This window comes from Theobroma umbraticum, unplaced genomic scaffold, assembly GCF_002168275.2.
Source record: "Theobroma umbraticum cultivar Fairchild unplaced genomic scaffold, ASM216827v3 scaffold_147.0, whole genome shotgun sequence".
Taxonomy (NCBI): domain Eukaryota; kingdom Viridiplantae; phylum Streptophyta; class Magnoliopsida; order Malvales; family Malvaceae; genus Theobroma; species Theobroma umbraticum.
Window position 1 is genome coordinate 4,118,277 of NW_018397259.1, and position 24,025 is coordinate 4,142,301.

At 32.8% G+C, this 24,025-nt stretch overlaps 2 protein-coding genes across 5 annotated transcripts; both read left to right on the forward strand.

Moving 5' to 3' along the window:
- Positions 1-6,333: 6,333 nt before the first annotated feature.
- LOC110415704 (Class II aaRS and biotin synthetases superfamily protein) lies at positions 6,334-12,071 on the forward strand. The gene is made up of 7 exons (XM_021427402.2): positions 6,334-7,418; positions 7,626-7,805; positions 7,991-8,248; positions 8,653-8,787; positions 9,400-9,687; positions 10,375-10,509; positions 11,449-12,071. The coding sequence occupies exons 1-7, from the start codon at positions 6,495-6,497 to the stop codon at positions 11,746-11,748; spliced, it is 2,220 nt and encodes a 739-aa protein (XP_021283077.1). The 5' UTR covers positions 6,334-6,494; the 3' UTR covers positions 11,749-12,071.
- Positions 12,072-13,174: 1,103 nt separating this feature from the next.
- LOC110415019 (uncharacterized) lies at positions 13,175-21,404 on the forward strand. Of its 4 annotated transcripts, XM_021426486.1 has the most exons (6): positions 13,175-15,178; positions 16,091-16,360; positions 17,424-17,644; positions 18,209-18,356; positions 19,218-19,303; positions 20,939-21,404. In XM_021426486.1, the coding sequence occupies exon 1, from the start codon at positions 13,277-13,279 to the stop codon at positions 15,095-15,097; it is 1,821 nt and encodes a 606-aa protein (XP_021282161.1). In that variant the 5' UTR covers positions 13,175-13,276; the 3' UTR covers positions 15,098-15,178; positions 16,091-16,360; positions 17,424-17,644; positions 18,209-18,356; positions 19,218-19,303; positions 20,939-21,404. The 4 variants fall into 4 exon arrangements, 3 of the variants coding, with proteins under 3 accessions (XP_021282161.1, XP_021282159.1, XP_021282160.1); XM_021426484.1 differs by having other exon boundaries at positions 17,424-18,356; XM_021426485.1 differs by having other exon boundaries at positions 13,175-15,173; positions 17,424-18,356.
- Positions 21,405-24,025: the final 2,621 nt, after the last annotated feature.

Below are 24,025 nucleotides of genomic sequence, written 5' to 3' on the forward strand. Positions count from 1 at the left end.
AAGTAAAATTTAGCATAACTGGATATCAGCCTGAAGAACAATTTATACATTCTAGTTAATTTTAGCAAGTCACTTCACCATTGAAGGATGAAGCTAGATTTTTGAAAGCCAATCCACTCAACAATCACTTGCACCACGAAAACTAGGATGCCAAGCTGGGAGACAGTTTAACTAACCACTGAAAAACAGTTAACATTTCCAAGAAATATATAGTATCTGTTTACAGTTAGTGTGATAATCTGATATATCTTAGTCTTAAAGGATATTCAGTTACTTCAGCTAGTACCCTATAATTGTTTTGAAGTTGTTGGTTAATTGATATATCTAATCAAGAATTGATCAACTGATATATCTAATCAAATTATAATTGTCCATATTACAAAGAATTGATCAACTTTCTAACTGATATAATTTGATTAAAAACAGTTAAAATTATAAAGAAGATTATGTTTGAAAATATCTTATTTTTAAGGGATCTATTTATACTTGTTTGCTTGATCACTATTATTTCACTGCATGCTCCCATGCTTGATTAATATGGAAGGGTCAGAGGGATACCATGAAATAAAATAATATTATCTCCTTCACTTAATTAATTCCTCATAAAAACTAAATGCCGCTCCCTCGTTCCTTGATCATGCTTCTTGATTTATTCAATCTTCTTGGCATGCATGCATTCAACATTATTTTCTCTTAAAAAGAGCGTGCATACATAAACATATGCATTATACGGTTGCAAATCATATTCATTTTAGTTTGACATAAGTGAAAATGGATATTGCAAGCGGAAATATTGGCAGTTCAGATGACGAGCAAAAAGCTTCGACTTGTCACGAGAAAGGAAGGATATATCATCGTCACACGACTCACCAAATACAAACCCTGGAAGCATTTTTCAAGTCATGTGCTCACCCGGACGAAAACCAGAGACGAGAGTTGAGCAAGGAACTTGGTTTGGAACCTAAACAAATCAAGTTTTGGTTTCAAAACAAAAGAACTCAAACCAAGGCTCGAAAGGAACGAGCAGAGAACTCAATTCTTCGAGCAAGCAAGGAAAGTTTGCTTTATGAAAACCTTGCAATGAGAGAGGCATTGGCTAAAACGGTTTGTGTATGTTGTGGTAGTCCACTGCTCCCAGAACCGCAAGCTGGTCATGGCCTGCACCAACTGGCATTGGAAAATACCCAAGTGAAACAAGAGCTTGAGAAGCTTACCAAACTTCTTGCCAATTATATTAACATGCATGTCCATCACTGAATCAACAGTTTAATGGTAATCACATCTTTTTCTTTTAACTTAACCTTTTTCTTTTTGAAGAAACAATGTTTATATTAATTATAAGCATCAGATTCAACCAACTTCTCATTTATTTGTTAAATAAGACAACTTCATATCATTTCTTATGTTTTTCAAACAACATATATCTCATTGTTTGCTTTTATTTATTTTGCATGTGCTAGTTTTTCCCTTCATTTCTATTTCTTTTAACTTTAGCTGTGCGCGTATTATTTATTTTATATATATACATACATATATATATATATATATGTATATATGAGTGTGAATGTTAAAAATTTTTTTATTGACAAAATTTGTCATATTTGTTGTTAAATATTTTTAATTACCATTTTTAAATTTTTTTATTATTAATACTAATAAAGTTTATCTAATTTTTAAATATATAAAAACTTTAATTGTATCGAATAACTTTTCTTAAAAATATTTTTATTATAAATATGAAAAAGATTTATTTGATTTAGAAATAAGAATTCCAATAGTATTGAATGATTTTTTTTTAAAAATAATTTTTTGAATCCTAATTGATTGAATCATTTATAGATCGATATTACAAAATTTTCAATTATTTATAATTGAAAATTAATTATCTTTTATATATAATTGTCTTTTCTTTATGAATTTTGGAGTAATCACCTCATATCAAACGCCGTGCACGTTATGGTGTGATAAACTCACCTAAAAAAACAAATTATGGTGTGACATTTTGAATATAGCACGTTCATTTATATTTAATATAATTACAATGTCAAATTTATGTTCTTATATTTTGGAGAAATTCAACTGACAATTTTAGTTTCATTTGATTATAATTTTTTTTAATCTTTCATCTCTTACTATTTGTTTATAATCTCTTCGACTTTTATATAACACAAAATTGATTAAAAAAAACTATTTATGAACCAAAATAGACAATATTTTGTTTTAATTAGAAATTAAATTTTAATTTTCAATATTTATTCCCTATTTTTTATTTTTTATCCTTCCATTACCTTTTTCCTTTTTTTTTTTTCTTTTGGGGGGAAGGGGTATGAATTCCCTGTTCTCTGCAAATCTGGCAATAGCCAAATTTTGGGGGGGAAAGACCATTTGTTTCTCCCTTCTTTACCAAAAACAAAAAATTCTTGGATTTCATGGTAATTTGTTTCTTGTTTTGGTACAAATTAAAACTTTTTCTGTGTATGAAACCAACAGAAATGGAAGGAAAATAAATAAAAACCTATTGAGAAAGATGGATAAGCATGCAGTTGAATATGAATCTCCACGTTAGATATAATACCATAATTGAAGATTAAAAAAAAGGTTTGACATCATGAAAATCTTCTGGATTCTGCATTCATTTCTCCGATCATTTCCCGTTATGGCCAAATTCCCTCTTTCGCCATCCAGTGGCATTATAAACCCTAGTTCCAGTTTTCATTGAGGATTATTGGTTTAGTTTTATTGGAAAATTCACCCAAATTTTGTGAGGGGAGAGTGACGAAAACAAAGCAAATTCTGCTACATACAGTGTGGCTGAGACGAGTTTGACGCACGCCTACAAGAGGTCAGGCTTAAATCCACCCTCTTGCCTTGATATCATTCTTTTCTTTACTGCTATATATATATATATATATATTGTCTTGCAAGGAGAAAACTCCCTGACTTTAATAGTTTGGAACTGGTTATTAGTTCGATTGCTTAATTTATGATTCTGTTGAATATAATTTGTATTTTGCATTTAAAATGATACGTCTTCATTATTAATGATTTAAATTGAATGTGATATTCACTAAAAGTATTTTTACCTGTGAATTAAATCGCGCGTATAATTCACTAATGATTTAAATTAAGCATATATGCTAAAATAACGTGTGTTATGAACTAATTATTTAAGATTAAATATGCATATTAATTGTAAATTTTATATTTTCAAGACACGTGTATAACACTAAATACGTATCTTAAAAAGACGCGTGTAGTTCATCAACAATTTAAGATAGAATATGCATTTTAGTTATAAGTTTTTCAATTTCCAGTTGTGTATAACAATAATGATTTAGATTAAATATGCATATTACAACAGGGCTATATAGTTTACTAATGATTTAAGATTAAATATGCATATTTATTATAAGTTTTACAAATTCAAGATGTGTATATTATAATAATGATTTAGACTAAATATGCCTATAAAAACAATTCGCGTAGTTCACTAATGATTTAAGATCAAATATGTTTGTTGGCTATAAGTTTTTGCATTTTCTAGAGGAGTGGATTGCACTAATGATTTTGGAAGGATTGGTTATAGCCTACAACTATGAAGCTGTCATTAAAAATCTTAATATTTCCTCTAAAAATTCCTCTGTTTTGTTGTTTGTGGTGTTCATTTTGTTGGGATATTAATGACAAAGGACGATGAAGGCGAAATAAGTCCTGAGATCATCACTGTTTCAGAACTGAATTATTACATTGAGCGAGTAGATCAAAAGATGATTGACTTGGCGCATAAGAATGGCAAAACAGGTGAAGATGAAACCGATGAGGCATTCAGGGCAGACATTGAAGTACTGAAGAAAGATCAAGGAAATGTCAGGAGAAGGGTGAATGAGTTCATGACATCACAATATTGTCAATTGGATGATCGTACTTGGGCCAATCTTGATCCTCTTACAAGTCTTTATGAGGAAAGCAAGGCAATGAAAGTAGAAAAAGATATCATAAAACGAAATGGGTTCACTGAACTGTCTTTGGGGTTTGACAAAGCTAATGAGCATGTACTGAAAAGTGGATGTGGGAAGCAAGGTGAAGATCAGTTGAAGGTGAAGAGTGCAGGGCTAACGAAAGATAAAGATCATGTGAAGAAGTGGTTGAATCAGTTTGATATGCAATTTAACTTTAGCTTTGGTCAATGGGAAGAGAATGAATTTACCTTGATCAGTGAAAGTGTAGACAGCGAAGAAGAAGAAGTGGAAGAATTCAAGCAAGAAGGTGACTTGAAGGAGAGGTTTCTTGCAAAGCTGATTGAGTATGATTCGATCGATGAACTTGAAGATGGGGAATTTATCTGCAATGGGGACGAGGGATGCCAAGAATTGAAGAAACAAGATACTGTAGAGATGGAGGATGACTGGATGAACTATCTTCAACTTGATGGTTTTGATCAAGAATTCGACACTAATATTGATGGACTTAAGGAAGAGATGAGTGCAATGATGTTCCAAGATGGAAAGTACAAGAGAGTTAAGTATAATGAAAAGAAGAGTTCTTAGGAGATGCAGATCGAAGACAGTGCTGATGAAAAAGACAGTAGAGCCTCGGGCAGTTGAGCTTTGGGAAAGAAAAGACAAAGAAAGGTACAACAGGTTTTTAGAATCTGCCGATGATGACCTTCTGCTTTGATATGAATTATGTATTTCCCCCCTTTTTTTATATGATGTAGTGAAAGTCATTGATTAGACCACACAAAATTTAGAAGTTTAACTACTATATGTGTATTTAATTTCAATATTAATTCAATCACACAAATAAAATAATAATATTTTAAAAATTTATTATAATCACTCAAACAATTACGATCATAAATCCAAGTCAACATGTTAAAATTTGAATGTCAATCTAATCAAATTACATCATTATAACTCATAATGTACACTTTTATCATAAGATTAAAAATTTGAAATATTATTGAAATTAGATAGATATATTATCATTACAATCAATAATTTTTACTAAATCATTTAATTTATGAAAAGATTAAGAAAGAGTTTGATCTAAAAAAATGATAAAATGATAGATTATGCAAATAAAGTAAATAGTGAAAAAAAAAGTGTGAAAAAGATATAATAACTCTTTTATTCTAAATTGTGAGTTTATAGAGAAAAGAAATTAAAAAATAAAAAGTAAAATACTTAACATTTTTAAATTTTAATTATAATTTCACATGAGTCTATTAATTTTCGAAATAAACAGTTTATTTTAAAATGTAAACGACGTTAATAGATAAACGTAAAATATATAAATACTTTTATTTTTTCTCCACTCTTTAAAATAAAAAAAAAATCTATCTACCTTCCCTTTTGTCTACTAGCTACCCCGTGACCAAATCTAATCGATGAGCACAATTTTGCTAGATTGTGTTTCCTTAATATTTGCTATCTTAGGGGAAAGAAGAACTAGATTGAGCTCTCCTAAGGAGTACCATCGACCACAAGGTGGTAAAATTGAGATAATTTTTATTTTTGTAAAAAAAATAAAAAATATAATTTATATAGCAATAAATTTTAAAATTAATGAACAGTAATATTATTTTAAAAATATTATCATATCATTAAATTAATAAAAATATTAACGTTTATATTTATGTATCTAGTGAGAGATATTCTTTTGAAATAGATTATGAATTTCGAAAATTAATAGACTCATGTCGAATTATGATTAAAATTTTAAAATGTTAGAATATTTTATCTAAATATAAATAATATTATCATAAAAATGTAAAACATGAACTCTAATTAATTAAGTAAAAGAGAAAGGCAATGGGTACGTTGGAACTTAAACTTTTTTTGAAAAATGCATATTATTGTTAAATCTTCAATATTTAAATTTTATTTATAAAGTTATTAAAGAAATATTTTAATAATATAGTATTATAACAATAAATATAATAAAGTGGTTGTTTAATTATTGAATTATCATTTTCTACAGTAATAATAGAACTTTTAAACTTTACAAGGGAATTTACAGAATTGATACGTGTTCATTTAATAATTAATTAATTAATTAATATTTATATATATATCTTCAAAAACATTTATTAATTTTTTAATTTTACTTGTAAAATTTAAAAATTCAATTTATATAAATTATATTAAAAAATTAAACTCAATATTTTTGTATAATTTTGTATAGTACAAGAAGAAATTTTGTTGACAAAAGAGTAATTAAGTTTATAAGATGGATTTGTATTAAAAATAAAAACACATTTAATTATTCTAAAATATTCCAAAAATGTTGTGAAAAGAAAATGTTTTCACAAATTTACATTGGCTTCATTTTAACGCATTTCAAAGAAACAGAAAAAAAAAAGAAAATCCCACGAAAACCCTAACAGCTGACTCCTTCTTCACATCACACTCTCCATTTTTCGCCGTTGCATTTCACTGTTACTTTCTCAAAAGAATCCCCAACCCACGGGCGTAAACGAAGACGGATCCGCCATGTCAACATTACTCGATACATGCAAGCTTTTAGACCAAAGCTCCTCAGCTTTATCCACCATCGCCGTGGCAGTAGCTGCCCTCTCCTGTGAGGCCGCAAGGGCCAACTTATCAGCCTTCGACTTAACCGATTCTGGCGATGGGTCCGTCGCCAAAGACGATATCGGAGTCGCTACCGACATCAAAGTCTTACTCAACGGCTCCAAGTTGGTTGCAAGTTCTAACAAAGGTGATGATAAAATTAACATTGATTCGTTTTCTAAGATTCCTGTTGTTAATGGAAATGTGAGGGAAGCTGTTAGGAGTTTGCATTCTGTTATTCGGGTGGTTTCGAACTCGGGAGATAAGTTGGGGGGAAAAGTTTTGCATTTGGGGTTTGAATTGAGGAATTTAGGGGAGAGTAGTTTGGAAAGAGTGAGATTGAATTTGGGTTCAGTTGGGATTGAGGGTATAAAGGGAAACTTTGAAAAGGATTGTTTAAGTGAGGAAAGTTTGAGAAATGGGGTCAAATTGGCTGTGGAGGCAGGGCTTGAGAAAGATTATTTGAAGTTGGTGGAGGAGGTGGATTTGGTTTTGGGGATCGTGTGGAAAATTGTTGCGTGGGAGGCAGTGACTGCATTTTTCGTGCTTGAAGGTGGGGAGGCTTTAAGTGAGAAGAGTGGCGGGAAAGGAGGAGAGGCTGATGGAGGGAATGCGAAAGCGGAAAAGAAGAAGAAGAAGAAAATTTTGTTGGGGAAGGGAACTAGTTTTATTGTCGAGGTGCTTAAGGGTAGCATGATGAGTAGGGGAGAAGGGTTAGACAAAGTAGTGGAGGATCTTTTATCATTTTTAGATCCAAAAAGCCCAGAGTTTGATGGTTTGTTGAAGACGATGAAGGAGATTTTGGAGAGCAATGAAAGTAGAAGAATCCCCAAGACTCCTAAGGTAAAAGCTAAACCATAATTCTTGTTTTCTTTTACCTGTAGGCATAATTTGTTTAAAAGTAGAAGTAGGGCAGTTTCTTGTTGGTTGGTTTATTTTCATTGATATTATAATCATCAAGAAAGAAAAGGTTCAGTACCACTATAATGCTTTCATCTTGTGCGTCACTCTTAACTAGAATGTTTAAGTGTTCTTAGCTTTTGTTTTTAGGGTACTCGTGATTTTGCTAAAGAGCAAATGGCAATAAGAAAGAAAGCTTTCTCTATTATAACAAAAGTTTTCGAGAGGCACTGTGCCACAGCTCTGGATACTCCTGCTTTTGAATTGAAGGAGACTCTTACTGGAAAATATGGAGAGGATTCGAAGTTGATTTATGATCTTGCAGACCAGGTTAGTCAGTCAGAATTGGTCCATTCTAATGAAGTCATATTTTCATTTTGCATTTACTTTTTATTTAGAAAATTCATTTGATGAACGATCTAGACATTTGTTGATTCTGGCTGTTCCATTAAGAGAACTGCATGGATTATTTATTTAGTTAAGGGCACTAACTTATTGTTAATGTTTGTTTACAGGGTGGAGAGCTTTGTTCTCTACGATATGATTTAACCGTTCCATTTTCGAGGTATGTGGCCATGAATGGTCTCACGTCATTTAAAAGATACCACATAGATAAGGTTTGGAGAAGGGATAACCCATCTAAAGGAAGATATCGAGAATTTTATCAATGTGATTTTGATATTGCTGGCCAATATGAAAAGATGGGACCAGACTTCGAGGTTGTTAGAATTTTGTCTGAAGTACTCAATTCACTAAACATTGGGGACTATGAGGTAAATTGTTGTAACTATATTCCTATCTGTATGGCATATTCAGTTTCTTGATGTAATTAATGCTACCTGTCATGTTGTTTGGTTGTGATACTAAACTTGCAATTTTGGCAGATGCACTTGTACTGGCTGTTATACCTGAATTTGACATTTTGCATTATTCTAATTTCTTAAAATCATGATGGCATAGCAGTTATATTTGATGTTTCATTTTTTCAATTTCTGTATGGTTGGTTCAGTCTACACATTCAATTTCCCTAGTTAGTGTGCAGTCTTGATGTCAAAGTCACATTATCCCGGCATATTGTGTCATTATGCTTTTTGCTCTTGTACTTTCATGTTGTGGTTCTAAAGATGCTTCAAGTGCTTTCTAAATTGGTTAATTTCCTTTTATTTGTTCTTGACAGATAAAATTGAACCACCGAAAGTTGCTGGATGGAGTGCTGGAAATCTGTGGTGTGCCGCCAGCAAAATTTAGAGCTATTTGTTCAAGTATTGACAAACTGGACAAACAATCCTTTGAGCAAGTTAAAAAGGAAATGGTAAGGACCTAAGCCTCAAAATCTGTATGCCTCCACTTACAGCTCTTAGAAAAAAACATAAATATACCACTGTTCAATTATTTATTCTTGATTTACGAATTTTTATCGTACTAACTGTTTTTTTTTTTTTTGCAACAAAATTTTTTACACTTTTAATTCAATACTCATTTTCTCAAGTGCAGTTGATGGGTATAGGGATTTCTCTAATATGCATGTTAGTCCTTTTAATGTTGATCAGTAACATTGGATGCAAGACTGTGTCCCTTTGATTGCTGTCATTTAAAACAAAAAAAATTTTATTACTTCTAAACTTTGTATGCAAGCTATATTGTTCAATGTTCATTCATGCATCTTCTGTTCTGCCGTGCCTAGAGCAAGAGTGCCAGTTACTGAAAGCAGAATCCTGTGGCTGTGTGTATGTTGTTGTCTTTTATGCCTATATTATGTTCTACTGGAAAGTGCGTTGTTGGAAAGTTAGAAATTTGTCAAGTTTCCCTTCTTTTAGTGCTGGATAAATGATTTATGTTGCATATATCCTGATTTTTAGTTAGTATTGTCTTAGATGATGGTTTCATTTTGAATTATTATATCTTTCAAATTATTAATTGATAGGTGGAAGAAAAGGGGTTATCTGTTGAGACAGCAGACAAAATTGGCACTTTTGTGAAGATAAGAGGACCTCCTTTGGAATTATTATCGAAGATTATGGGAGGAAGTGAGGGTTCTGAGCTTCTTAAACACAATGCCTCTAAAGAAGCGTTAGGTGACTTGTCAGTTTTATTTGAAGCTCTTGATAAGTCGAGGTGCATAGACAAAGTGGTTTTTGATTTGAGTCTTGCCAGAGGTCTTGATTACTATACTGGAGTCATATTTGAAGCTGCTTTCAAAGGAGGAGTGCAGGTAAATATTATTTCTGCCTGAGGGTTTTCAAATGTTTGCCTATATATCTTTCACAGGAATTCACTACTATCCTTTTTTTTTATTAATGTATGTTAAGAGCTTTATGGTAGGCTCTAGCCATATTGCTCAAGTTTGACTGTTTTAGATACTTTTATAGAATTTTGGAGTTTGGACTGATGTAAATGACTTAGATTTGCTATTTGGTAGATTTGACTTACTAGTTGGTTTGAGGGGCACTTTGCACATGTTTAGTCTTTTCCTCTGCATGATAGTGGCTTTGGTTCCCCGATGTTATTTTTTTAATAGCTTCTGGCTTTTGGAGAGTAGGTTCTTCTAATAGTCACATTTTGTTGTGTCCTTCACATTTGGTGCAGGCCATACATAAATGAAGGTGCAACTTGTGAAGCCGTGTAACATGTTTCTTGGTGTTATCAGTTCTTAGTTTTAGGGGCTGTAAAATCATGCATTTTACCTTAGGACTGAGGCTTGGCCTGTTGAAACATGCAACTGTTAGCTGAAATGTTATGGAAAGGCAAGCAAGTGGATGGTACAATCCCATCGCACTTTATTACCATTCATCCCTAAAATATGGCACCTACATTAATTATTGCATTGGCATAACTCTCTTCTTTTAATGTGTTGGTTGTTTAACCGCCTTTTGATTGATGACTGACTTATTATATTCAGGTTGGATCAATTGGTGCTGGTGGACGTTATGACAATCTGATAGGAAATTTTGGCACAAAGCAGGTGCCTGCTGTTGGTATGAGTCTTGGAATTGAGCGAGTATTGACTATAATGGAAGAGAAGGCACAGAACCAGGTGACTTTTTTTTTTCCTAACCTACATTTTTAGAATATATCTATAGAATCTTTTCTGTTATATTGTGTGCAAATTTGTAGTTGAAATTTTCATTTCATGGATAATCTTTTGTAGCTGTATGTGTAAACATGAATTATGTCTTAGCTGCTGTGTTATATGCCAGACTTAAGCCACTCTCCATCTCTCTGTTGCCTGCTTGCTTCGTTTTAAGTTCAAAAGCGCATTGGGTGAGGAGTGGTAGGAATTATAGATATCAAGCAAAAAATGGTGCAATGTATCTAATCTTGTAAATAATATGTTCATCTAATTTTGATAAGCAATATGTTCGAGTCTATGAGAATTTTCAAATTGAGAAAAATATTGACTGGGTGAAAGCTTCAATTGTCATGTCAAAAGAATGATAAAGGTTAGAAAGTTATCTGTCTATTCTTACTCATCTGATGATGAAGTTAGTCTTGTAATGCAAGGATAATTTTGTCATTGGATATCAAAATAAGTTTTTTTTGGGATTAATCAGTAGTTTGAACGTCTTGCTGCTAAAGCCAACCAAAGTTTATTAATTGGATACAACCCAAGTTTATTCCTTCAATCTGCCGTGCCCTGAGTGGGTACCAGTCTGACTGGTCATCTAGCTCTAGCACTCCATGGGTCAAGCTTGAATGAGTTGTGTAATTATCCTGGGTAATGGTAGACTGTCTTCTTCCTTTCTGCATTTTCATTTTCCTCAACTTTTTGCTAAATGAATTATTTATTCTGATTCCTTATAAATTTAGTCTGGTGGGCGCTGGACTTAAGTTTTGATTCTGCTTTAACTATGGGGTTCTCATAATTATTATATGTGCCCATAGTAGTATTGATTATAATAACTAATGGATCCTACCAGCACTCCATATGTTGTGGGAAGCACTAAATGTAATTTATATTGGGGGGCATTGGCAGGCAGTTCGAGCCACAGAAACCCAAGTATTGGTGGCTGTCCTTGGGGATAAACTATCCATAGCTGCGGAGCTGGTTAGCGAGCTCTGGGATGTAGATATTAAAGCAGAATACAAGGTACATAAAAAGGTGATGAAGCACATTGAATATGCCATAAACTCAAAGATCCCTTGGATGATTATCGTGGGGGAGCGAGAGCTGAACGAAGGGATTGTGAAATTGAAGAACATTGAAACCACCGAGGAGGAAGTAATTCCCAGAAGCAAACTAGTTGAGGAAGTGCAGCAGCGGTTGAAGCCATGAAATGTGGAGACCCTTGTTCCTTTCTAACACACGTAGATTCTTAATATTTATTTATTTCCGTGGTTTTGGAAATGAATATAGTATAGGGGAATATGGTCTTAACTTTGTATGAAGTGAGAAAAGGAGAGGGAAGGATTCCAATTGACGGTTGATAAAATTGTACTTGTATAATTTTTGAAAAGCAAGCAGTGGAGTAGAGTAGAGATGTCATTGGAGACATATTTCTATATCGGCCACCTCGAGATACATTTGCAAATCCTTTGCGAATGTAGTTTTAAATGCAATTGGGTTGAAACGCTTAAGCCTCAAAGTGCAACTCCAAATCTCTCTTTTATCTATTGTCATGAATAGATTAGAATATATGTGTTGCTTCGACCCCTTACCACAGGTTTGCTTGGGAGGAACTCTCTATTTTTCTATATTAAACTCACGGGCATTTTTTGGATAACAAAAAATACCCTAAGTCATTTTATAATATTACTAATTTAACTTATAAAAAAATATAAATTATCAATATCTAAATGACTTATAAAAAAATATTAATATTTTAATTATAAATTATAAAATTTAAAAAGTAAATTATTAATATTTTAATTCTCAATTATTAATATCGTATATAAATTTTAAAAAATTAATATTTTAATTGGAAACTAAATAATTATAGAAATAAATTATTAATAGATTAATTATAAATTATTAATATTTTTAAAAGGTTTAATTATAAATTATTTATACTTTAAATAAATTATAAATTATAAATATTTTACATATTAACAAATAAAAATAAAGAAAAATAAAATAAAAATAAAAATAAATAAAAAGTGTTAGAGTTTTAATTAAAAATTATTAATAATTTTAAAAAATTATTTAAAAAAATAATATTTTATATTAAAAATCATAAATTATAATAAAAAGTATTTTATTTTTTATTATCTATTTTTTACTATTCTAAAAATATTTTTACTAATTAAATATTAAAATATTAATCTCATTCAATCACTGCAGAATAATTATTTATATTTTATTTATTTTTACGAAATAGCAATTCTTTTTACTTTATTTTGTTTTACGAGTTAGTTTAATGCATAAGAATTTTGAACTATTAACACTTTTAGAATAAAATGAAGTTAAAGGTTGGATTGAGTTCTCAATAGTTAAGATTGGATTTCTATATCTTATTGAGTTGTTTAGTGATGTAAATATAATTCAATTATTTAATAAAATTATTAAAATATTTTTGAAATTTAAAATTAATTAATTTCTTTAAATTTAAAAATTAATTTTACTAAACAAAATTAAAATCACTGAATGAAAAATAAAGTGATGCTGTGTGGAAAAGTTGAGAGAACAATATCAGGCCATCAAATATTAATCCATAAATAATAATGAGAATAATAATAATAATAAAACAAAGCAAGAGAAACAGTGAATTGGAAGCAGAAAAACCCAAAACCCTTGCTTCTCCTCACTGCAACAAACCGAAGCTGCCGAGCCATATTTTCAAGTTGGAAGCCAAAAAAACCAGACGATGAAGTGGAAGCTGTGGCAAACAACTGCATTTCTTTATCATCTTCAACAAATGGGTAACCTTCATTCAGTTCTTCATGTACAAAAGTGTCCCTTCTATTTTCACTTGTTGTCTTCTTCTTCTTCTTCTTCTCCTTTTAGTAGCATTGCTAGCACTAAAACGTTTAAGAAACCTGCCAAGGGAAATGGAAAGAAGTACGAGTTTCATAATATTGTTGATGCCCACACTTTGTTTAATCAGATGGCTCATGCTTCTCCCAGGCCTTGTATTGTGGAATTCAATAAATTGTTCGGGGCAATTGTGGGAATGAAACATTATGCCATTGTTGTTTCTCTTTGCAAACAAATGGAATTGTTAGGAATAACCCATGATGCTTATACTCTCAACATTTTAATTAATTGTTTTTGTCATTTGCGTCGCGTGGATTTGGGGTTTTCAGTTTTGGGAAAAATGTTAAAGCTTGGTTATAAGCCGCATTTAGTTACTTTCTCTACTTTGGTTAAAGGGTTTTGCATGGAACATAAAGTTGCTCAAGCAGCTAGATTGTTTAATGAGATGGTTCTAACAGGGTATCAACCTGATTTGTATATTTATACGATTATAGTGAATGGATTTTGTAAAATAGGCGATACTAGTGGTGCTGTTAGAATGTTGAGGAAAATGGAAGAAAGAGGTTTCATGCCTGACGTTGTAGCTTTTAGTGCTGTCGTTGATAGCCTTTGTAAGAATAAGTTAATAACCGAGGCTTTGGACCTTGCTTCTGAAATGAAAGGTAAAGGCATTCAAGCAGATGTTGTCACTTACAGTTCATTAATTCGAGCAATGTGTAGTTCAGGCCGGTGGGATGATGCAATGAGATTATTCAACGAAATGGATTGTAAGAATTTGAAACCAAATGTTGTCACTTACAATATATTGGTCGACGCACTTTGTAAAGAAGGGAAGGTTTCTGAGGCTCTTGGTATAGTTGAAATAATGACTCATAGTGGTATTCAGCCTAATGTTGTTACGTATAGTGAATTGATAAATGGTTATCGTTTGCGGAACGAAATGGATGAGGCGAGAAAGGTTTTTGATTCGATGCTTACTTGTGGTTGTGTGCCTAATGTATTTAGTTACAACATTATGATCAATGGATATTGCAAAACTAACAGGATAGATGAAGCACTAAAACTCTTTCATGAAATGACTCAAAAAGGACCAACTCCTGACACTGCTACATATACCACTCTTATGAGTGGCATGTTCCAAGTAGGGAGGCTTTTGGATGCACAAGAACTCTTTGAGGATATGTGTTCCTGTGGTCAAGTTCCAAATTCAATGACTTACTCAGTTTTGTTGGATGGCGTATGCAAACATGGTCGAATTGATGAGGCACTGAGATTATTTCAAGCAATGCAAAACAGTGGAATGGAACCCTATATAGTCCATTATAATATCCTAATTGATGGCATGATTGAAGCTGGTCGACATAAAGTTGCATGGGAACTATTTTCTAACATCTTTGTCACTGGGTTACAGCCTACCCTTCCGACATATAACATAATGATCAAGGGACTTTGCAACGAGGGATTCCCTGAAAAAGCATATGACCTTTTTAGGAAGATGGAAGTAGATGATTGTTTGCCAAATAGCATCTCTTACAATATTACAATTCGGGGATTTCTTCAAAGCAATGATATGTTGAGAGCTATGCAAATTCTTCACGAAATGGTTAGTAAAGGATTTTCTACTGATGCATCCACAGCAAACATGTTAGTGGACCTGTTGTCAGTAAATGGAGAAGATCAATCTACTCATGAAATAAGTCAGGCTTTGTGAAGATCATCAAACAAAACATGGAAAGTGGCTTCATTTGAAAGACTGCTACGGTAGAAATGCTAACATTCTTACAGATGTAAGGTGTGCAAGAGTCTCTTGTAAATTTCCATTGCATTCATTTCTTTTGCATTAGGAATCAAGGCAGTATTTTACAACTTGATTTGACATTCTGCTGGTGATATTAATATTGTTGATCCAATTTTTATCATTATTTATTAGAGCTTCTAAATGAAACAGTAGTAGCTGCAGTGGTCAAATGGTTTTCAGCTAACAATGGCACTTTGTGCTGGTAACAAATTATTCTTTTTGGGTCAGTAGTGATTTTGTCCTTCTATTGCTTATCACCCCAGTTTTCTTAGTTGTAACAAATTATAGTACGATGAAATTGGCTTCCTAAATATTTAATTGAAATGTGGACAAACATCATTCATTTGTAAATTTAGTAACAAAACAAGTATTATCTGATGTTCTTGACTTGTGGCACCAACTATATGTACTGTTGGGTTTTTTTTTTTTTATTTGGTAATGATACTTTGGCATTATTCCACAATGATTGCTATAGGTATACCTTTGGTTGCTCTGCCCACTAAATGGAAAAGGATGCTGAAATTCCTTCTAGTGAACTGCATTATTCGCTATGTTTCACTTCCTTTTTTTTTTTAAACAATTTACCTGTATGGAAACTTTGCATCCCCTGTTTACACTTTTGCCTTGCCTGGATATTTTTAGTTCTCAGTAAGTTTGCTGTGTTGTGGTATAAAATGCTTTACTACTTGAAGTTTCTGGATTTATTCATGTGAATGAGTTTATTCATGGGACTATGTCTAATTGGTTGATGGACTACATGCAAGCTAAGCATTTGTTTCTGGCAAAAAGATTTAACGCATACAAGCGCACACACACACACATATGTATGTATTAATTTTATCTGGTACTGCCTTGAGATTATGATTTTTGTTTGCTTAATTTTATATTTTGGTCATTGTTTGATAGGTGGAAAAGACAAAAGTTATCTGTTGAGACAGCAGAGAATTTGCACTTTTCTGAATATAACAGGGCCTCCTTTAAAATTATTACTGGAGATCGTGGAAGGAAGTGATCTTCTTAAACAAAGTGCATTAATGAGGTGACTTCTGAATTCGATTTGAAGTTCTGAAGAAGTCAAGGTGCATAAAAAAGTGGTTTTTGTTTTGTGTCATGCCCAAGGTCTTGAATATTAGACTGGAGTAACAATTTGAAGTCGCTTTCAACGGAGCTCTGCAGGTAAATTTTTCTCTTCCAGAGAAGTATTTACTATAGTATTTTGTGTATTTATCTTTTGTGGGCATCTCATGCTCTGCTTTGTTTGATTATCTATGTTAGGAGGTTTTCGGCGGATTATAACCATAGTGCTCAAGTTTGAATTCTTGAGAAATGACTTAGGTTTGCTGTCTATGTGCTGTTTAGTAATTGTACTTATAGGTATGAGGTGCACTATGCACATATTAAGCCTTTGCTCTGTGCAAAATAGATCGCTTTGGTTTACTGCTGGTACTCACATTTATTGTTAAAACTCATTGGCCTATAATGATTTTGCTGTAAACTTGTGTGCCTCTCAACTGTTATGATATAGCCTGGTTTGCAAGTGAGCTTCACTTGATAGGTTCTCGCTTTGAACATCAGGTTCTTTTTATTAGCATTTTGTATTAAAATTTGCTATGTACAGTATGCATGGGGCTGGCTCTACAAAGGTCAAGTTGCAAAGCCACATAATTATGTTACCGTAGCTGATCTCAGTTCTTGTTTTCTTGATGCTGTCAGTTCTTGTTCCAGTCAACTTTAAATTCATGCATCATATGTTGGACTGAAATTGAGTCTATTAAAACAAGTCTTGATGCTGACGGATACCTCTGAATGTGAAAGCTATCCCTTCCCCCCCTTTCTTCCCTTTTTAATTGGATTTCTAGTCTAGATGAAACGGTGTGGAAAGAAACGCAAGTGGATGATATGATCGCACCTGACTTAGCACTATTACTGTCCTTAAACAAGATACCTACGTTAATTGTTGTATTATCATAACTTTCTTCTTCTTTTTGTTGGTTGGTTTTGCTGCCCTTGAATGATACCTCCCCCCACTTTCTTCCCTTTTTAATTGGATTCCTAGTCTAGATGAAATGGTGTGGAAAGAAATGCAAGTAGATGACCTGATCGCACCTCACTTATCACCATCACTGTCCTTAAACAAGATACCTATGTTAATTGTTGTATTATCATAACTTTCTCCTTCTATTTTGTCAGTTGGTTTTGCTGCCCTTGAATGATATAACTGACTCCTTTATTTGTTCAGGTTGGTTCAATTGCTGCTGGTAGGATATTTTTGCCATTTCTGGCTGTTCGTATGATTCTTGGAATTTTTTTTGGGTACATAAAGTAATTACACTAGATGAAGGGCTTAAACCTTCACCTTGTAGTTAAGAGCCACACACACTAGCCAACTGAGCTACTCCAGCTTTGTATTCTTGAAATTGAATAAGTATTACCTATGTTGGAAGAGAAAATGCGAATCAGGTGACTCTAATTCCAATTTGATGTTTGAGATTTATGTAAAGAATCTTTTGTGCTAAGTTCAATGCAACTTTGTCATTGAAATTCGTATTTCATGTAAAATCGTTTCTTGCTGAATGTATAAGCATGAATGCATGATTGCATGAATTGTGGTATTTGCCTAAACTTTACACATAAGCCTCTCTCTGCCTCTCTCCCCTTTTCAAGTTTTGAAGGGGCTTGTTGTCAACAGCGGTAGGAATTATCTATTTCAAGAAAAAAAAAAAAGATCTAACATGTCTTTTTATTTGGGTTCAAATAACATGTCAAATTTTGATAAAAGGTATGTTCATTAATTCTACTAAACAATATGTTCAAGTCTATGTTCATCTAATTTTCCTACATAATATGTTCAAGCATTAGTTGGTGGATAAATGATTTATTTTGCATTATAGATGGTAACTTTTAGCTAGTATTGTCTTAAGATGTTGATTTAGTTAGCTCGATGAAATATTTCAAATTATTTTTTAATTGGTGGAAGGAAAGGGTTTATTTGTTGAAACAGCAGATAAATTGGCATTTTATTAGGGATCATGGAAGGAGTATTTTGGTGACTTGTTAACTCTATTTGAAGCTCTGGAAAAGTCCAGGTGTATAGACAAAGTGGTTTCCACTTGAAGCTTGCCAGTGGTCTTATGCTGAAGTCATATTTGACTCTGCTTTCAAAGGAGCATAGGTAAATATTATTTCTGCCTGGATACACACACGCACACACACGCTCTTCTTAGTTTGATTGATCTGGTTTTAAGAGGTTTCTGGTGCATTGAAACTATAGCCCCCAATTCTTGAATTCTTGAGATACTTCCATAAACGTTTGGAGTTTGGACTGATACAAATGACTTGTTTGCTGTCTATTTGCCGTTTAGTTTATGCATATGTATATATTTGTACAAACTGTATAGTAGATTTTACTCATAGTTTTGAAGTGCATTTTGCACATATTGAGCCATTTCCATACTTTACATGGAAGATGGCTTTGTATCATTTACATTTTAAGCTAATTGCCTTTAGTGAGTTATAGCTGTAAAAACTTTTGCTGAGAAATGTTGTGATATAGGCTGTGCAAGTGAGCTTCTCTCCGTAGGTTATAGCTTTTGAGTTTGGGATCGTTTTAGTAGAATTTATATTTAAATTTGCTTTACACAGCTCCCATTGGCAGGACCTATAGAGGTCAAGTTGCAAAGACATGTTGATGCAACTGAATCTTACTTTTAGTTTTCTTGGTGTTGTCAGTCTTTAGTTCAGCGTGCTGAAAACCATGCATCATAAGTGCCACAGTTCTAGTTGTTAGAGGACATGATACTGGCATATAACTCAAAACATTAAAGCCATCTCTCCATGCTTTCTTTCCTATTTAATTGGATTGTCATGGTAGCTGAAATGGTGTAGAAGGAAATATAAGTGGATGATATCATTATCACCATTATCATCCTTAGAATATGATACCGACATTTAACTGTTGCATTGTCAAAATTTTCTTATCATACTTGGTTGTCTAGCTGCCCCATGAATGATGTAACTGCTTCCTTTATATCAGGTTTGATTAATTAATGTTGCTGGACTTTATGAGTCTTCAAATTGAGCAAGTGTTGACTATGTATTGGAAGAGAAAGCACACGCCAGGTGATTCGAATTCCTAAATTTTTAAGATATATCTGTACAATCTATTTCTATCATACTAAATGCAAATTTGTGTTTGCAATTCTTTCTCATGGATATCCTTCCTAGCTTAATTTATAAGATGAATTATTGTTTGAGCAGCTGTGGTATACACCAGGCTTATCAGTGAACCTCCCTGATTCCCTCCTTACATCTCTACAAGTCTTGTAGGTGTGTGGAGTGAGCAGTGGTGGGAATTATAAATAACAAGCAAAACAATGTAACATGTCTAATTTTGATTAACAATGTGTCCATCTAGTTTACAAAAGAATATGTTCAAGTCTCTGTCTTGTAGGATGGAAAGAAGCTACCCTAAGGGACTAAATAACTTAAGATTTTAATTTCTTTATTCGTTATAAGTTTTTGCTGTCAATTGTAATACTTATATATTGGTTTAGGATATTTTAGATTATTTAGGTTATTTTATAGTATTAATTAGTTTCTTGCTTTTTAAAAAACAAAAGTTTGCATTTTGATGTCATTAACAGCAGACCAGTAGTGCAAGTGCACTGTCATGCTTTCTAAACAATGTTAGGTTAATTGGAGGAAGAATATTTTTACCTTTCCAGTTTTTTTGTTTTTTTGCTCAAATTTTACCTTTTCAGTTTGAAGTGAAAAGATGTAAGATAATAGTACCAAGAAACACAATGAAAGCCACTTACGTTTACCGTTCACAATCAAAGAAACATAATGATACATTTAGCTTAAAGAGAACTGTATATTCAGCCTATATGCTCTTAGATTAGCAAAGCTGCATCCAAGGCATGGTTTATTGGGATTTGGGACCTTTTTTTTTTTTTAATTTTTAGCTCGCTTACAACAGTTTGAAGGAGTTATATCAAAGTGAAATTGGTTTGTTTTATTCTTGTAGGAATTAGTTTAATTCAAGTTTCTCCTTGTGCTTCAAAAAGAAACCATAAATCTTGTGTGGATGAGAGAGTGCTTTAGATATGCTCTCCTTTTCTTTGCACCTTTTGGCCCATGTAGGAAGCTTGGGGCACCCTGCCTCTATGCTAAGTTTCCACCAGGGGTGAAGGGCACGAGTCCCACATCCACGAACCCAATGCCTTCTCCCCCAAAGTAGAGCTTGTCCTCAAGCTCTCCTTCCAGAGTCTTGAAGCATTGCATTGGCTCTTCCTTTGCTTCCTCCTGGTCCATTTTCCCCATCCATACCCTCTTGCCAAGGCCATATATCTGCAGCATATGCACCCACCAAAATTATCATGTGCAAAAATAAGCATGTATGATTATTTCCATCCAAATTAACATCAAATAATAAGTTTTGAGGGCTTAGTTGATATAAATAAAAAAAATATATAGATTTAAGTGAGAATTTACAATGAAGGCTCTAGGATTTTTCATAGAATCATGTTTGAATGAGAGTATCATGAGTGTTGCCACCAGTGAAGTTTTTGAAGTTTTAACTATTCAAATAGCTCTACCTGATTCAGTATATAAGCTACAGATATAGAGTTATAATCATGGCTGTTGATGATGATTTTGTTGTGTGAATGTCATTGTGTGTGGGAAATGGCTGCATGATTGTTGGGCTTCATTATTCTGTTCTGCTGCTGAATGACCATATCTTCTTGAAACAAGGTGCACTCTATGTTGGAATATCAGGGGAATGGGAAGCTCCATAAAACTAGAATGGTGAGGAATCACTTTACGGGTCCAGAAAATTTTTGCAAGCACTTGGTGGTGTCACTAATTTACACACTTTACAAGAAGGAAACCTCTAAGCATGGAGTAGACAAGAATTTGATGTTTCAGCATGGTTGCAGCTCTCAAGTTTTTGGTGGCTCTCAAGTTCTTAAGCATCTCTTTTAACTACAAGCTTTTCAGTTTTGTTATAAACGTTGTTTAGCCTATGTGATTCACGTCTACTAGCAAAAGCGTACTGTCTACACTTGTATGTGCTAGTGGCTTTTATAGGCACCATGTAGTGCTTGTGAATATTACTGCTTTATGCAGTTTATTAATGCAACTTATATTTTGTCTGAGCAAATATATGTATGTATAAAATTCGAAGTGATTGTCATTTGAATGTAACTCGAGTGATAATAAGGAGATGGAGTTTGAGTAAAGATCTTTGATTTGGGTCATAATATTTTCTCTTGGATAAAAAAAAATGAAGTGACTCTTTTGTATATATTCATTTATTGTGATATCCGGTCTTTGTTATATATCAATATTGTTCTTGATAAAAAATCATAATAACAGGTGAAATCACTTATTTCCAATAATTTGAGCTTAAGCTTTTAAGAATAGTTGCTAAATTCAGAAAGTTATTGGATCACGTTAAAAGATTTTTCCTTGATATAATCATTATATGTAATACTGTTAGAAATATAAAAACCTAAGAGAAGATGGAGATGGTCAATGCAATATGGGCAGAACAAGGCTTGCAATGGCGGATAAGGATGAGACGGAGGCAAAGGTGATTTGTGAGTCCAAACTTCAATGTGTTAAGAGGGTGATGAGTGCTTCGCAAATGGACTTTCAGGGTGAAGGGGGCTTGTTAAACAAGTCCTCTTGCTTGCACTCATATTTTACCACTCTTATCTTCCATTTCAACGTTGTTTGGAGTAAAAGAAAGTTGAAAGCTTCTTCTAATTCAAATAAGTGCATCTATATTGGTGGTTTAGCACTCGACTGCACCAGGCTTAGCTATTTATAATTGTTGATAGCAACAATGATTCATTGCTTGTCTTCAACTTCCCGCTTAGAACCCAAAAAGTTAGCATACTCCAAAAAAATAAACTACACTATGCATCCATCCACAGGAAGTTTCCATGCTTGTCTTGGTAGCATTGGGCCAATTGGGTAGTGAACAAAGAATTTAGGAGGATAATATACAGATTTTTTTTCTCCTAAAGTTGATAAGAAAGGATTTGGCATATGAGCTCTAGCTAGAAAAAGTGCTTTTATCTTATTACCATTTATTTGGTCTCAAGTGTGAACCACTTTTAGTGGTTTCTGCTCATGTTTTATTGTAAAATTGGATTCAAACTAAGATGTTTAAAGATTTCCTAATTAGCATGTTTTTAGGGGAAAGAACCATTTGTTGCAGCCAATGTCGTTATCTATGTCTACCCAGTTAATAACCATTTCATTTCAATAATTATGGATATATAGTGGCAGATAATTTTCATTTATATGCAGGTGTCAAGGTGGAAACAAACATTGTGCTGGCAACTTGGAGATTAAGGTGCTTCACCAACATTAAATATATGGTTTTGCATTCACAGCAAGATCCAATTAGTCTGAAAACCCAAGGAAAATTAGGTTGCTTAAGAGCTAGAATTTGAAGTTACTCTATTGTCAGTGAACAGCAGCTTATCCCTTACTTTACACTGCAAGCTAAATCTATTTAGGTACTAACCAGTTTATAGTAGAAAAACATATTTCACAGAAAAAGAAAATTAAAACATTTTACTGCATAAAACCATTTAAGTTAGCTGTTGTCTGATTGCTCCTGGAGGTACTTTAAAATTGAAAATTTTTAATGATTGTTATTCAGAAAAATAATTTCATTGAAAATGATTGAAAATTATGATAGAGATGCTGGCTGCCTAAAATGCTTCCATAGGTGTGCGAAACTTCATGTTAAGTCAATGAAAATGCAAGGTCAGAAAGGAGCACTTTTATTACCTAGTTGAGTTGTTTTCAATTATCTTATGTGTTATGCCTTAATGACTCCCTTTAGAGTATTCCAGAAATGCAGCAAGGTCAGCTGTTTTCTCCTGGTTTAGAGTATTGTAGAAATACGCAAGTAATTTTATTTCTCTTTAATGGATTTATTGTGTATACCATGAATGTCATCATTTATGATTGTTCACTATGAGATGATTTTGTTCGCAGATTGTTAGGCATGCTGAGAGTTGGAATGTCTCTGCGCTAGAAGCAGTTGGCTAGATGATTGAGCATAATATATAGACCACAAAAAATCAAGTTGCTACATTTGTAATTATCAGTTGCCGGTAGGATTTCCAAAGTAGAGCTTAAATTATTTCATTTGTTGGAATTTTGGTTAAGAACTGCTTCTTGCTCATAATTATATCGACCACGAGCTCTATATATATTTTGCCTCTACATAAATGAAAGCTTAGCTTTATGTGATTTCCATCGACTTGCCTTCTATTACGTATTTTGTTTTCTAGTTAAAAGTGATTCATCATCTTCTACATATGCACACCAACAAGCAACAATGAGTTGCAGTTGAATATTGTGTTAGAGTACCAAATTTTACTTAAATGTTCAAATAGTTAAAATCAATTTAAAAAATAAATCCAAAATAGTTAATAATCAATGATAATAAAATTTTATTCATTTTTACTCATTGAAAAGATCTTTACAACTTGAAAGAAAAAAAGAAAAAGAATCGATTCTAGATAAAAGAACAAAAGTAAAATTATTTCGATTGAATCTAATCAAGTAGGTCCGACAAATAATAAGAATTCATCATGGCAAATGCCTCATCTACGTCAGCAATCGGATCATTGTCATTCATTCCGAGTAACTGCTCCATCTCCTTGAAAGGGCAATTAATAATCTGATTGTCGTCATTGATCTCCAATAGTTGGTCCACTTCCTCAAAAGGGTCATCATCTTTTGATATTTCCTTCTCATGTGCATACGGTAGTTGATCAACTTTATAACTTGATAGGTTTCCGTCATTAGAAA

Coding starts and splice junctions, on each gene's coding strand:
- LOC110415704 (XM_021427402.2), top strand. CDS start 6,495: ATGTCAACATTACTCGATACATGCAAGCTTTTAGACCAAAGCTCCTCA. Junction 7,806..7,990: donor TTTATGATCTTGCAGACCAG/GTTAGTCAGTCA, acceptor GTTTGTTTACAG/GGTGGAGAGCTTTGTTCTCT. Junction 10,510..11,448: donor AAGAGAAGGCACAGAACCAG/GTGACTTTTTTT, acceptor GGGCATTGGCAG/GCAGTTCGAGCCACAGAAAC.
- LOC110415019 (XM_021426484.1), top strand. CDS start 13,277: ATGAAGTGGAAGCTGTGGCAAACAACTGCATTTCTTTATCATCTTCAA.